Source organism: Panulirus ornatus, chromosome 64 (genome assembly GCF_036320965.1).
Source record: "Panulirus ornatus isolate Po-2019 chromosome 64, ASM3632096v1, whole genome shotgun sequence".
Classification (NCBI taxonomy): Eukaryota; Metazoa; Arthropoda; class Malacostraca; order Decapoda; family Palinuridae; genus Panulirus; species Panulirus ornatus.
In genome coordinates this window covers 22815325-22831532 of record NC_092287.1, presented here as the reverse complement: position 1 = coordinate 22831532, position 16208 = coordinate 22815325, and the positions used below count along the sequence as shown (strand labels likewise).

Genomic DNA, 16208 nt, shown 5'->3' with positions numbered 1-16208 from the left:
TGGGGGGTGAGGGGTGGTGATTCCAAGGTCTTCCTCCCCATCATCAGTAGGATTCCAGACTGCTTTCCAAGTGGATGGAAATTCCTTTCATGGTTGTAGTGCACCTCCAAGACTGTTTTCCACGGCACTGGAACCACTGACACTTTTCCCATGGGGGAGGAGAGGCTGGAAACTTTAATCTTGCTCCCATGTACCTGGAAGCTTTAAAAAAAGTCTTTCGTCAAGGTCTTGGAAATTCTGTGACTTTCCAGTCATCTGGAAGTAGCGACAGAACACCCACCCCCCCTCCCCTCCATCCTCCTGGAAAAGAAGCTTGTTGTTGATCCAGAATGGATATTTCCAGTCTTGATTCCAGGAGACACTCAAGCCCTTCTTACCTCGGTATATATATATATATATATATATATATATATATATATATATATATATATATATATATATATATATATATATATATATATATATATATATATATATATATATATATAGACTATGAAATCTTCCAGCCATCAACTCGGAGAGCAAGTAAAGCAGTGCTTTCCATAATTCTTCACCCTTTCCAGTCCTGCGTTACTCCCTCTTCACCAAGAGCAAGCAGCCTAAAACCTTCCTTCTTATCAAGTTTCGGGAACATCCTTCCGTTTTCTACAAAAGTACTATCCCATCGTTCCAGGGCGCCTGGAAATCTTCTATCAACATAAAGAAATCCATATGGTAGTCTTGCAGATTCCAGGACTGTTTTTATACTCCAAATCTCATTTCCCTTCGCTTTCGAAACACCAGAAACCTCTTGCCATCAGCTCGGGCGAGCCCAGGCCATCGATCTGCAGATTCCAGGACCATTTTCCAAACTCCAAAAGCTCCTTTCCAGAGAGCGAGGCAGCAACGCCTTGCCTCCCCGAGCTCTCCCTCGTCACAAATAATGACAAGACAGCCCGACTCTGCCACCAACTTATATAATCAGGCGGCGTGAAAGAAGATTAAACTAGGACGGGTCCATCCGAAACTCCGGCACAAGTTTGATTGATGCCGGGGTTTGGTTTAATCCGCGTGGGGCGACGCCTTCCCCCCTCCCCCCCACCTCCCTCCCCCTCCCCTCCCCTCTTGCATACATGATTGTGGGTTCGACCGTCCGGTGAGAGAGAGAGAGAGAGAGGGGGAGGAGGAAGGGGGGCGTAAAGAGTTGACATAAGACACACCGTTCCATGACAAGGTTACCTGCTGGAGGAGTCCTCCGAAGGTCGCCCTTAACTCTCGCCAAGTTAATGACGACCCACGTTAATGATGGCCCAAGTTAATGACGACCTAAGTTAATGATGACCCAGTTTCATGTTTACCTAAGTTAAGGATAACCCACGTTGATAACTCAAGTTAATGATAACCCAGGTTAATGCTAACCCAAGTTGATGATAACCCAGGTTAATGATTACCCAGGTTAATGATTACCCAGGTTAATGATTACCCAGGTTAATGATAATTCATCTTTATGATAACCCAGGTTAATGATAACCCGAGTTAATGATTACCCAGGTTAATGATAACCCAGGTTAATGATTACCCAGGTGAATGATTACCCAGCCGATCGAAGGCAACATTCCATCCAGCGGTGTCCTCTGGAATGAATATTCAGTCGCTCTGTCACTTACGACCATTCCAGGCCGCCTGTTCCAGCTTCTAGCGACTGTGTGCGTCCAGGGGTCCCTCGCTCACAGTGATGCGGGGCCGTGTGACGCTAAGAAGCTCCACACCAACCCGCCCCACACCCTACCCCATCGTTCCTCGTCACAGGCTCCCACCCCACCCCATCGTTCCTCGTCACAGGCTCCAACACCACCCATCGTTCCTCGTCACAGGCTCCCACACCGCCCCCCGCCCACCCCATTGTTCCTCGTCACAGGCTCCCACACCACCCCCATCGTTCCTCGTCACAGGCTCCCTGTGATGTTCCGATACCCACCCATATTACCAAACTTTTTACTACCTTAAAAATTTCCTATTAAGCCGTGATGGAGGACGTCGCGTCTGTAGAGAAAATAGTTAGCATTCCTCTCTCTTTTTTTTATGTATCTTTCCTTGATCTGGCTTGTTTATCAGTAATCGTTATCGTCTGCTCTTGTCTAGACTCTCTCTCTCTCTCTCTCTCTCTCTCTCTCTCTCTCTCTCTCTCTCTCTCTCTCTCTCTCTCTCTCTCTCCCGTCATCACCCCCCTCACCACCACCCCAGGGTAACCAACCCTCCAACAAACTGCACCCCCCCCTAAAAGTCCCACCTCCCCCTCTAGTCAACATATAAATATAAAGAAATGTAAAGAAAGAGGAAAAACATTCATGGATTATATCATCCCCTGGCCACTTGGAGGTCTGGCCCCGAGACGTTTTGGAGGCGGTGACGTGGCCGTACTCCCTCCCTCGCCCTCCAAGGGAGATCCTTGAGGTAGGCCACTGTGGCTGCTGCCGTGTGTGGCTGCGTCTCAGGGACGTTTAGAAAAAGGTCCCTCGTAGGGAACGGCTGATCCTGGGCCATGGGGGTGTCATGGGAGGTCGTCCTGCCTCAGGGGGGGCAAAGCGGAGGGTCGAGTCGTACGTAGGGGGAGGGAATGAGGTGGAGGTGACGGTGGAGGACGACCTGGGAGGCTCTGGCACGACGATCTCTTTTCATGACGACGGTACGACCTTTAGGGGACGCGTTGACGACCCCTCTTGAACGTGCGACGACTTACGAGCACGACTGCACGACCCTTCGAGCGCGACGGTGCGACCCTTTAGGTATGAACGTCCTTGGCCTTTGACCTGACCCTGAGGCGAGAGGTCATGCTCAAGCCATGATATCGTGGTGCTCAATGAGGTCAAGTGATTTGCCCTAAGGAACTAAGGAAAACAGTTCGTTGGTTTAAGACACACACACACACACACACACACACACACACACACACACACACACACACACACACACACACATACACACACACACCAGCCACGGAGGGTCGTCAGCGAGAGGCAAAGTAGTGCTAACCAACGTAGGATCATACTAGCACAGAACCGTCACTGTACAGTGACACACAGTCTTGAGTGGGCAATGTATCCTCATATATATATATATATATATATATATATATATATATATATATATATATATATATAGAGAGAGAGAGAGAGAGAGAGAGAGAGAGAGAGAGAGAGAGAGAGAGAGAGAGAAATATAACAGTCAGTTGATATATTTCTCAGCATTTCTCAAATGTAATATCCGTTCTCGTGGTTTCCGGGTTTTTCCCTCGCTTGGGTCTAGTTCCAACACGAAAGGTCACTTTCACGAACGCACGCTCGCTCACGCACGCTCACTCACTCACGAACGCACGCACGCTCGTGTAAAGCCCTCTCATTTCCAGGTCCAGAATGATTTCCCACTGGGGGGAAGACCAGTTTCACAGACGTCAATTGTGTTTTAATGGATGCGCCACAATAAAACTTCACCTTTCCTCCCGTAACGGTAAATTGAAGACATATTTTTTTTTCGCCAAATGTTCGTTGAAGGGTTGCAACATGACCACCAAGTGACACGGGGGTCACACTCACTTTCAGCACATGACACGGGGGTCACATTCACTTTCAGCACGTGACACGGGGGGTCACACTCACTTTCAGCACGTGACACGGGGGGGTCACACTCACTTTCAGCACGTGACACGGGGGGTGTCACACTCACTTTCAGCACGTGACACGGGGGGGTCACACTCACTTTCAGCACGTGACACGGGGGGTGTCACACTCACTTTCAGCACATGACACGGGAGATCACAGTCACTTTCAACACATGACACGGGGTCACACTCACTTTCACCAGCAATTTCAACAGGTGTTTTTCGTATTTTGTTTTCATCTTTTACTTCTACACATTTTCGAAGTGTGGGATTGATTGCTTTTGTAACGCTTCATTTCCTAGAAAAAGAAAGGGAAAAATCCTTTTAATTTCCGAACCCACTCGATTAATCGTGTGGGCAATATAGAATACATTTCTCTATATTACCCTGAGGTCACACGCAGCCAGACTGGTCGCTTTCAAAGTTTCTTTTGTGTGTGTGTGTGTGTGTGTGTGTGTGTGTGTGTGTGTGTGTGTGTGTGTGTTTGGACAGTGAAATTCGGTGAACAAATGAACGTCAACACAACGAAGACTCCTGTAAAGTTGACGACCCACAACTGACGAACACGAAATTGAGCTTTACGAAGCTAGCATTTTACACACACACACACACACACACACACACACACACACACACACACACACACACACACACGAGGTCGTTAAAGTCTACGGACTGCTCAATATGTATTTAACTAAAATGGTAAGAGCAAAGAGCTCGCCATCTCCTTCGTCCTGGTATCACAACACTAAACCTCAAACACATAGATGTTGCCTTCCGTCACTAATATCCAAGATGGAATAATTAATTAACAAACTACTCAAGGAAACAAGTCTATTGGATCATTATCTCACATGTCACTTAACATGATTACATCTGTAGACTTGCTAATGCACAAACATTCCCTCCGTCACTAATGTTAAGGATAGATTAATGAATCAACAAACTACTCAATGAAACAAGTCCATTGGATCATTATCTCACATGTCACTAAACATGATTACACCTGTGGACTTGCTAATGCACATTTTGCCAGCGCCTCCTGGCACTACCCTAACACTTCTCCATCCATACCACACGACCTTCCCACGCCCTGGTTGCTCACATACTACGTCTACTTATAAAATCCCTCACTTTCCTTACTTTGAAAAGTATTCAAGTGATGAGCGTCCGGGTTTTATTTAGATTAACCGAAAGCGCTTCTCTTCCTCATACATCCTGTGTGTTACAGCAATACGACTGTGTAACACACAAAACCTGCGTGTGGATCTTTACCTTCAGCGAAACAAAACAGTTCATCCCATTCTCTGTTAGAATGTTTGAAAGTTTTACGTCCCTCTCATTAAGGCTATCAAAATGAAAAAGTAATTCACACACACACACACACAGAGAGAAAAAAAAAAGGACCATAATTAATGAGTGACTTTTTTAAACGACCGTAGGAAGACTTACAAGACCCCTCCCTCCCTCCCTCCTTTTCCCCCCCCCACATTGGGATCTGGGTACCCCTGGATCCCCCCGGTCGGGCGCCGTGACTTTAGAAATGGATAAACTGAAGAACCAAGATGGCCGACTGTTCTAAGACGAGGAAGGTTGGAGGTCCTGGAACGCTTGAACACTTCCAAAGTAAGTAATCTGTGGTCTCCTGGTTCTGCAACTCTTAAAAGACATCCAGCGAAGCAAGTTTGGGTGTCATTGTTCTGGAACGCCTGAGCACTTCCAGGGAAAACAATCTGTTGACATTTAAGACCAGGAGGTTGGAAGGCCTGGAACGAATACTTTCCAGAGAAACAAACATTCACCTTCAAGAGAAACAAACTGTGGGATCCAAAGTTTGAACAGCTCTGGGAAAGCAAGTTATGGATTATAAGAACAGAAAAGGCTAGTGTAGTACTCGACATTATTATTATTATTATTCATACACCATTTCCTTATCATATTTTGGAAATGTCTCGGTAAAGTGCTGGACCAGATATACCCATGGTTATGCATACACGTGTGTGAAGAATAAGGAAGAGTAATTTTATGGAAACCTGCTGGAATCTCTTGTCACTAGAAGTAGAGGCGTCTCGCGAGGAAATGGAATGTAGAATAGAGTTGGTGGGCTAAGTAGACGGGTGTGCCGAGAGGTTTATGAGCTGGGTGGTGTTTGGGACCACGGCAGACACCATAAAAAAGGTTACACTGTGCCAGTAGGTGCTGGCAGTGGGCCCTGGCAGTGGGCCCTGGCAGTAGGTGCTGGCAGTGGGCCCTGGCAGTAGGTGCTGGCAGTGGGCCCTGGCAGTAGGTGCTGGCAGTGGGCCCTGGCAGTGGGCCCTGGCAGTAGGTGCTGGCAGTGGGCCCTGGCAGTAGGTCCTGGCAGTGGGCCCTGACAGTAGGTGCTGGCAGTGGGCCCTGACAGTAGGTGCTGGCAGTGGGCCCTGACAGTAGGTGCTGGCAGTGGGCCCTGGCAGTAGGTGCTGGCAGTGGGCCCTGGCAGTAGGTCCTGGCAGTGGGCCCTGGCAGTAGGTGCTGGCAGTGGGCCCTGGCAGTAGGTCCTGGCAGTGGGCCCTGACAGTAGGTCCTGGCAGTGGGCCCTGACAGTAGGTCCTGGCAGTGGGCCCTGGCAGTAGGTGCTGGCAGTGGGCCCTGGCACAGGAGAAAGAGCCAGCTAGGGAGTGGGGTATCGGTGGATGCCTCAGGACGTGAAGCAGGAGGGGAGTGTTGGAGTCTCAGCTTTGCAGTTGACACGCCAATTACTCTTAAGGAGCAACTTCTCTCTCTCTCTCTCTCTCTCTCTCTCTCTCTCTCTCTCTCTCTCTCTCTCTCTCTCTCTCTCTCTCTCTCTCTCTCGGCTGGCCGTGACAGCATGCTCGAGACGTCGTCACAGACAGAAAGTGTCCGTTTCCCTGCTCGGACGGGGTCAGTGGACCTGCTTAGTTCACTTTCAGTCGGACTCTGGTCAACGTCTAGACCGGGTTCCGTTTTCTGAGACATGGTTGTCGAGCCACCGTTCCAATCATCCTGTTCATCTCCCTCATCAGACATAGTTCAAGTGATTGAACCAAACGATGGTTCGCCTTGCCAGGCCTCCCCACTCCGCCCGACAGCCTTGGTGTATCATGAGCTGCGTCGTGATGGCCTCCAACGCTTTTTCCATCGACGCAGAAACGGACCACTGGAACAAACGGACCGATGGAACAAACAGACCGCTGGAACAAACGGACCGCTGGAACAAACAGACCGCTGGAACAAACGGACCGCTGGAACAAACGGACCGCTGGAACAAACAGACCGCTGGAACAAACGGACCGCTGGAACAAACGGACCGCTGGAACAAACGGACCACTGGAACAAACGGACCACTGGAACAAACGGACCGCTGGAACAAACGGACCACTGGAACAAACGGACCACTGGAACAAACGAACCACTGGAACAAACGGACCACTGGAACAAATGGACCACTGGAACAAACGTTCGTTCCTCGTTCCATCTCTGGACTCCCTGGAACTCAGCAGGTGGAACTTTTGTCAGAAGGAGACTGGAACGATGGTCGTGGTGATGAAGGTGTCCACCCTCCTACTCTCCTCTCGTCAGAACAAGAAAAACGTTCCTGTTTCATACAGATTTATTTTTTTTTGGTTAGGTTATGTGAGGTTCTCATTGACCATTGCTCTTCAGACCTCACTGACCTGAGACATTGACCATTGCTCTTCAGACCTCACTGACCTGAGACATTGACCATTGCTCTTCAGACCTCACTGACCTGAGACATTGACCATTGCTCTTCAGACCTCACTGACCTGAGACATTGACCATTGCTCTTCAGACCTCACTGACCTGAGACATTGACCATTGCTCTTCAGACCTCACTGACCTGAGACATTGACCATTGCTCTTCAGACCTCACTGACCTGAGACATTGACCATTGCTCTTCAGACCTCACTGACCTGAGACATTCAACCTTGTCCTCGGTTTCGGTTCAGTGTCCCGTTGTGCTAACACGCCTCTGGAACCCTCGATAAAATGTTTTTGGCGTTCAGCTCTTCTCTACAAACTCCCCTCACACGCTCTCCCATAAACCTCTGTATCTCTTGTGTGTGTATGCCTCCGCGGGTCGGGCCTCCTACGATACAGGGTTTGGGTCTCTGTGTGTCTCCTGCACACACACACACACACACACACACACACACACACACACACACACACACACACAAACACACACACACACACATATGGAGGGAGGGGAGGTGGATGGGGGGCATGAGGGAGGGTGTTCCACGTCCCATGAACTCCAAACTCTCCCCCGCCCCCGCAAAGATGGCGCTCACAGAGGCAAAGATGGAGGGCGGTAATGGGACAGATGATACGTGTTTTCCAGGTGGTTTAAACATGCGTCTCTCTCTCTCTCTCTCTCTCTCTCTCTCTCTCTCTCTCTCTCTCTCTCTCTCTCTCTCTCTCTCTCTCTCTCTCTCTCTCTCTCTCTCTCTTACACACACACACACACCCGTGGGGCCCAGGTGTGGCCTTTCTTGGCGGAGGATTCTGTCAAATCAGGAGCGGATTATGTGGTGGTACCCCAGCCATGGAGGGAAGAAGTGGGGTGGGTGGTCCCAGCCTGTCCCCTAGGGAGAAGATATGATGGTTCTCGGTGAGGAGAGAGAGAGAGAGAGAGAGAGAGAGAGAGAGAGAGAGAGAGAGAGAGAGAGAGAGAGAGAGTTAAACAAGGAGATGGTAAGGAACGGAACAAGACCAACGTACTTATGTAACAAGTCAGAATTCTGAAATATGAAGGAGAGAAAGATATGGACATGAGACGATAGCGGGTGAAATTAAGTCTCGAATGAGAGAGAGAGAGAGAACAAGTGATAACGAACGTCAATTGTTATATTCCTTAATGATATCTGTATTTACAATCTGTGATAGAGCGACTGATTGAGGTGGTCTCTTAAAGGAAGGTAAATAATTATATAAGGATAATGTTACGTTTCAGTTATTAAGGTAATTGTGTGAATAATCGTGTGTTAGGTCTGATATGGGGGTGTTCTGTGGCTATGCCCTCAGTGGGTGTAGTGGGTGGTGCGAGGTGTGTGGAGTGGGTGGGTGGACCTCAGTGGGTGTGGTGGGTGTGGAGTGGGTAAGTGGACCCTCAGTGGGTGTGGTGGATGGTGCGAGGTTTGTGGAATGGGTGGTTGGACCCTCAATGGGTGTGGTGGGTGGTGCGAGGTGTGTGGAGTGGGTGGCGTGGACTCTCAGTGGTGTGGTGGGTGGACCCTCAGTGGGTGTGGTGGGTGGTGCGAGTCGTATGGGGTGGGAGGGAGGGAGGCCATGTCTCGTGTGGCCGCTTCAATAGACTCTTGTATTTTGGTCTCCCTCTCTCTCTCTCTCTCTCTCTCTCTCTCTCTCTCTCTCTCTCTCTCTCTGACACACACACATACACACACACATACACACACACATATACACACACACACACACACCGGGCGTCGGGAGCGCATGAGAGATATATGCCAGTGACCCAGCACGGGCAAGGCACCTCCTCCTCCTCCTGCCTTTACCAGACACTCACGCGACACCAGATATGCTTTACCGGATAATGTACATAACCCTCCCACAACTCCCTCCCTCCCACAACTCCCTCCCTCAACCCCACACGAGCAGCATCCCTCCCCCAACCTCCCCTCGAAGTCAGAGTCCGCCTCGGCCAAGCCAGGGAGCCTCGCCACGGGCCGAGGGACTCACACACACACACACACACACACACAAGTTTCTCCGCTAATTATTATATACTCGGGCTGCCTTATTGTGTGTGTGTTTCTGTGTGTGTGTAGGGGGGGTTGGGTAGGAAGAGGTCTTCAGGACGTGACGTCATGCGAGACGAAGGGAGTGGAGTGGTGAAGCAAGATAGATAGACAGAGATAGATAGATAGAAAGATAGATAGATAGATAGAGAGAGAGAGAGAGAGAGAGAGAGAGAGAGAGAGAGAGAGAGAGAGAGAGAGAGAGAGAGTGTGTGTGTAACGGGTGTGGATATCTCTTCCTACCATCCTTGAACTATATACGTGGACCCACAACTTATCTTGACCTATAGTATAGGAAAAAAAAAAAAAATTCGACCATGTTTCACCCAGGCTTAGCCTCATCTCTGTATAGCCTCGTGTCTATTGGTGTGAGATACGCCTGCCTTCCCCCCAAGTTACAGCTTCATCCTTATCCCCAGCTTGCATTACCATTCCCTTGCCTTTCCCAATTGGCCTTGCCCACCACACTCCTACCCCTCCTCTCCCCACTCTTCACCTCTCCCCTGGTCCTCGGCCCGACAGATCCTCAGCCCGACAGATCCTCGACCCGACAGATCCTCGGCCCGACAGGTCCTCGCCCCGACAGGTCCTCGCCCCGACAGATCCTCGACCCGACAGATCCTCGACCCGACAGATCCTCGGCCCGACAGGTCCTCGCCCCGACAGGTCCTCGCCCCGACAGGTCCTCGACCCGACAGATCCTCGACCCGACAGATCCTCGCCCCGACAGGTCCTCGCCCCGACAGGTCCTCGCCCCGACAGGTCCTCGACCCGACAGATCCTCGACCCGACAGATCCCAGCCGACACAGATGTTGTTGAGGAATTCTCTGAGGTTCTCCAGGTTCCTGTACATGACCAAGGGCCTGGTGGCGTGGCTTGTGAGGGACGGCGGCTGGCGGGGAGTGTGTGTGTGTGTGTGTGTGTGTGTGCCAGGGCTGTGAACGCACAGACGACCTCCTCCTCCTCCTTCTCCCCCGTCCACACACACACACACACACAGTAGCCAGACATGACCCAGCCAACCATGATGAGAGAGAGAGAGAGAGAGAGAGAGAGAGAGAGAGAGAGAGAGAGAGAGAGAGAGAGAGAAGAAAGGGCGACGTCTTGACCCCATGGTTTCAAGTCTAACTCAGGTTTTGTACAGTCGAGCGTTGCGACAGGAGAACCTGGTGACCTCGCGGGATCACAAGGAGACCAATCAGGAACGTGGCGGCTTACCTGGTGGCGAGGTCCCTGTGGGTGATGTTGTGGGCTTCCAGGTACTTCATTCCCGAGGCGACCTGGGTCGCCATGTAGATGATGGAGCCGTAGCTGTGGGACAGAACAAGGCACGAGGTCAGACACAGGTGGGTACTAGGTCATACACGAGGGTTGGGGTGAACAGGTTACATGATCAGACACACGTAGGTGCCAGGTACTATGGAGGAGGAGTACGTGCTAAACAAGGTAACGGGTTACTGGTTAACAGCTGTACGAGGTGGTCAGGGTACCTTATCCACCCAGGTGAGGCAGGCATGATCCTGTCCACACCGACAGTGTCAGGTAACCTGGCCACATCCTGGCCACAAGAGAGCGGAAAAGGCATCTTGGCCACATCTATGAGACTCCATGAACATGACAATCAAACACAAGACTTCAGGAGAGCGTAAGTTCCCTCATCAACGTACCTACTTCCCCTTACATCAAATTACGAGAGCCAGACATCACAAGTGGTTGGGGTGGAGGTGGAGGGGGAGGAGGTGTGTCCCTCCTCCCGTCTCCTGGCCTCTGATTCACTCCCTAACTTTTTCCCTTCATTAAAATCTGACGTGAGGAAAAATTGGGTGATGTGTGTCGTGAGGAGTGAGATGAGGCCATCCCCCAGGCCAGAGATGGGGTCGGGATGGGGCGTCTTTATCACCGTCTTGCTTGGCTGATGTGAGAACTTCCTTCATATGTGATGGACTGGACCCGGGTGATGCAGGGTGAGGGAGGGAGGGTGTTATAGGGTGAAGGAGGGTTAGGATGAGGGATGTGTAGGGTGAGGGAGATGTAGAGGGAGGGAGTTACAGGGTGAGGGAGGTGTAGGGTGTGGCAAGGTGAAGGAGGTGTACAGTGAGGGAGGTACAAGGTGAGGGAGGGGTAAGGTGAGGGGTTGTAGGATGGGTTATGTGCAGGATGAGGGTCGTATGAGATGTCGTTATGTGCACTTTATTGGGTCGTTCCGGAGGTCGTGGTCCTCCGGTAAGAGGGTCGTGACCGCTGGCCTGGGGTTGATAGATGGGTGAAGGAGCTGTGGGAGGTGGGTTCATGGCTGGTTCACCACACCTGTGGTTGCGTCTAGGACTCGTGTGGTTGAGCTACTGACCTGATGGGCCGCATGTGGTTGAGCCTGGGTGTGGTGGTGTCGGGAACATGGCGCCGGAGGTACTGGTTGAGGTCCCCCAGGGGCAGGAACTCGAGGACCAACACCAGGGGGTCGTCGCGACTGACCACCCCCACTAGGCTGGCCAGGTTGGGGTCCGACAAGGTGGCCAGCAGCTGCGCCTGACGCCACGCGTCCTCCCGAACCTGGGGGTGTTGTGGGGGAAGAGGAAAACGAGATGAGAGATGCCCGCTCACACGAGGAGAGAGAGAGAGAGAGAGAGAGAGAGAGAGAGAGAGAGAGAGAGAGAGAGAGAGAGAGAGAGGACAGTCATTCTAAATCAAATGGGGTTCACCAGTTTGACGTTAAGATATGCTGAAGTCAGGTCACATCACCGGCGGATGACCTTGACCTCCTTGAGACCCGTGGCCTTCGAAATGGACGAGAGGAGATTACAGGGATTCAACAGATTACAGGGATTCAACAGATTACAGGGATTCAACAGATTATTACAGGGATTTAACAGATTACAAAGACACAGGAAGAAGAAGCGGCGTTGGTGCAGTTGTGAGGAGTAAGACGGAGCTGGTGTGTTGACATGAAAGATGACAGAATATGAAAGAGGTGGGGGAATCTCTGGATGAGAAATCCGATAACTGAAGACCAAAAAACAAGTGAAAACAAAAAGATGGAAAACAAAACTCGTCGGGGAAAATTGTGAGGGTTCTTGACGGGCGAAAATGTTCATAGAGAACAACTGTTATGTGGATAATGTGATGAGGGATGGATGAGGCGGCTGGGAAATAAAAGAGAATAAACGTTTTTAAAAGAATAAAAACGTGAAGTTGCTCGGGAGGAACGTCATGAATTTGTCAAACGTTCGGCGGAGGAAATATGTAGCGAAACGTCTGGATGAAAGTTATGCTCAAGTTTGTCCAATGAAAAAAACCCGAGGTACATGCACAGCTCTGTGTGTGTGTGTGTGGGTGTGGGTGTGTGTGTGTGGGTGTGTGTGTGTGAGTGTGGGTGTGTGTGTGTGTGCGTGTGGGTGTGTGTGTGTCCAGTGTACAAACAAAACCCCGGGGTCACGACAGGCAGCAACGTGGACGGAGGGCCGTGGGTTATGTATCTGCCTGGCGTGGTGTGGATCAGGTCCTCTGCTCTCACTCCTGCAGATGGGGCCACAGCCACCCCTTTGCCCCCGAGAGAGAGAGAGAGAGAGAGAGAGAGAGAGAGAGAGAGAGAGAGAGAGAGAGAGAGAGAGAGAGAGTATGTGCTTGGGAGCCTCCGTGAGTGTTCCCCAGAGAGTGGATCTGGTCCTTACGGTCACTCACTGACTGACCCAGTCAGGTTGTAAGTACAGTCAGTCAGTCAGTCAGTCAGTCCCCCAGGGTGACTTACCTCAGGGGAAGCGTCTTGCTTGAGGGCTGCCAGGACCACCTGCCTGGTGCCCACACTGTTCAGGCTGCCCATGCTGCCCACGCTGCTCTTCAGCGTCCCAGTGCCGTCCATGGGGTCGCCCCCGGCCGGTGCCTCTCCCAGGTGAACCTGAGGAACGCGCTCGTTAATAGCCCACTCACCTGTGCAGGACCTACACACGTGTAGGGAAAAAATATATCTCCAAACCTCTCCTCTCCCTCCCCCCGAGGGACCCCATTAATAGGGGCCCCCCTGCAGCTTCGAGGCTGCGCTCCGATCAGGAGCAAGGGGGAAGAAGGATGCACCGCATCGTAGCGAGAAGTCCACTGGCGGTGACACAGGCTCGCCCCTTCCCCCCGCGGCGCAGCCACATGCACGCTGGCGCAGTCCGGTAACGCCATATACACCTTATAGTCACATATATACACCATATAGTCACATATATATACACATCCAATATAGTCACATGTATACACCACCAGGTGTAGATGAGGTATAGGTCATGCAAGACGACCAGCACGGGGGGCTGGTGGTGGTGGTGGTGTGTGTGTGTGTGTGTGTGTGTGTGTGTGTGTGTGTGTGTGTGTGTGTCTTGGTACTGACCGTGCCGAAGTCTCCCTCCCCCAGTTTGTCGGCGAAGTGCAGCGCCTGTCTGGGGATCTCCCGGGGGCTCCTGGGCTTCAGGGTGCTCATGCCCTCCATGCGGTACTGCGCCAGGCCGCACGGACCCACCACGCTCACGCCCTGCGGCCAGCCACGGGGAGAGAAGATGGGGATGTTAATGGAGGTTTTGGAGGAGGAGGAGGACGAGGTGGGGAGTAGAGACGTGTCTCCTCACTGGCTACCGTGACCCGCCCACACCACCTCTCTGGGGGATGTGTGGTCTCTGGGGTGTATCTGTCTGGGAGAGCAGGAGGGTCGTCTTTACGACCCCAACCCACCCACCCCCAGACATCCCCCAGGCTTTGGGGGGGAAGGAGGAGATGGTTGGGGGAAAACAGCGTCAGTACACCATCCTCCCCCCCTCATCCCTCTGGCTTTTGGGGGGGCAACTGAAATAAACCGAGTGCATGACTGGCATCCTGGGTGTGTTACACCTGCGCACCACGACACACGCACGACGGATCTGGAAATAAGTTGTATCCATGGTTATTACAACACCATAAAAGACAGAGGTTATGAGTACATCCTTACCATAGGTCAAGACAGAACATGACACAAGATATCGCTTACCTCTGACCTGGGGAGTGTGTCTGTAGTCAGCTGGTGTGAGTGTGTGTCTGTAGCCAGCTGGTATGAGTGTGTAGTGTCTGTATGTGTGTGTGTGTGTGTGTGTGTGTGTGTGTGTAGGGAGGGGAGGGGAGGCGTCGTGTGAAATAGATCTTGCATGACGTTTAACCCCTTGATAAACGACAGCACGACCCTTTACACGACGGTACGACCCGTTGAGCACGACGTTACGACCCTTAAGCGGGAGGTTACGACCCTTGGACGCGACACTATGACCCCTTGAACACGAAGGTGCGAGACTCAGGCGCGACGGTACGACCCTCGACAGCGACGGTACGACCCCTTGACTGCGACGGTACGACCATTGACTGCGACGGTACGACCCTTGACTGCGACGGTACGACCCTCGACTGCGACGGTACGACCCTTGACTGCGACGGTACGACCCTTGTATGACGGCGTGACCTCTGACCTAACCCTTTAGAGGTACCCATTCAGTAGGGGGGGGTTTCATGAAGGGCTGAGTTGGCTGTGAGTCGACTGACAGGTCAGACACGCCTCGACCGTGGGCACATCTGAACCACAGTTAGCCACACCACACCACACCACACCACACTACACCATTCCACACTACACCACACCACACCATTCCACACCACACCACCACACCTTACTACAGAACCACCACCACACCAAACCACACCACAGAATCACCACACCACACCACCACAACACACCACACCACCACACCACACCACACCACACCACACCACACCACACACCACACCACCACATCACCACACCACACCACACCACACCACCACACCACACCACACCACAGAACCACCACACCACACCACAGCACCACACCACGACATCTGCCACACCACACCACACCACGACATCTAATTTGATCATTTCCTTAGCAGTTCGTTCGTTACTGTATCGTACATAATCAAGTTATCATTAGGTGAGGATAAATACAATCCTGTTTTCAGTTGTTTATTGATTTCCATCCGACAGCCTGGGCCCTCTCTAGTGCATGGTGTTTGTTTTTATCTCAACCCCTCATGAAATACGCCACGAGTTCCTGTTTGATGTTCTAATGATAGAAATGGCCACCAGTTACCGCTCTATTAATCTGAAACCGGCAAAAAAAAAATATATTCGCGTATATTACAGTTAAGGAATCGAGATGAGAAGTGATTTATATACACACGAGACATGGCTGCCCCATGTCCTGTGATTGAAACCATCACCAGACGTGTCTGTAAAATGTTTTGATGACTTAGAATGATATAGAAAACAGTTTAGCTTTGTGCTAATGGGGTCGTACACATTAATAGTAATGTACCGAAGGTGGTTGTAACTATCACTGAGCTAATGGGGTCGTATGTGTTGACAGTGATATACCAAAGATGGTTGTAAGTTGTGAAATGTGAGCGGTGAAGACCGTAGACTTTACCCGCAGCTTCCTGAGCTGAGCTCGCTGAAGCTTACTGAGCTGAGCTCACTGAGCTGAGGTAAGGTAAGCTGAGCTCACTGAGCTGAGGTAAGGTAAGCTGAGCTCACTCTATCGGAGTATCATCAAAGTTGGAACCGTTACGACCAAATTATTGGCATTGCTGTTAAACCCAAATTGCTAACATCACTCTCCATTACCCGAGGAAAACCTTTATATTTCACCAGGGCTGGCTAGGTGAACACTAGGTGAAGCAGGTACCTGGCCACCACAACCACCACCACCACCTGAACCTGGCCTTCACCACCACCACCACCTGAACCTTGCCACC

The 16208-nt window shown here is 51.2% G+C and overlaps 1 protein-coding gene across 4 annotated transcripts in view; it reads right to left on the bottom strand.

The window, feature by feature from the left end:
* The window catches only part of LOC139746094 (discoidin domain-containing receptor 2-like), a 190258-nt gene that overhangs the window by 10213 nt on the left and 163837 nt on the right, over positions 1–16208 (bottom strand). For all 4 annotated transcript variants that reach the window (XM_071656933.1, XM_071656932.1, XM_071656931.1 and 1 more), the window contains exons 11-14: positions 13789–13929; positions 13168–13314; positions 11770–11972; positions 10641–10733 (exon numbers count right to left, since the gene is read on the bottom strand). In XM_071656933.1, the coding sequence (XP_071513034.1) occupies positions 10641–10733; positions 11770–11972; positions 13168–13314; positions 13789–13929 (584 nt within the window). The remainder of the gene's footprint in view (positions 1–10640; positions 10734–11769; positions 11973–13167; positions 13315–13788; positions 13930–16208) is intronic.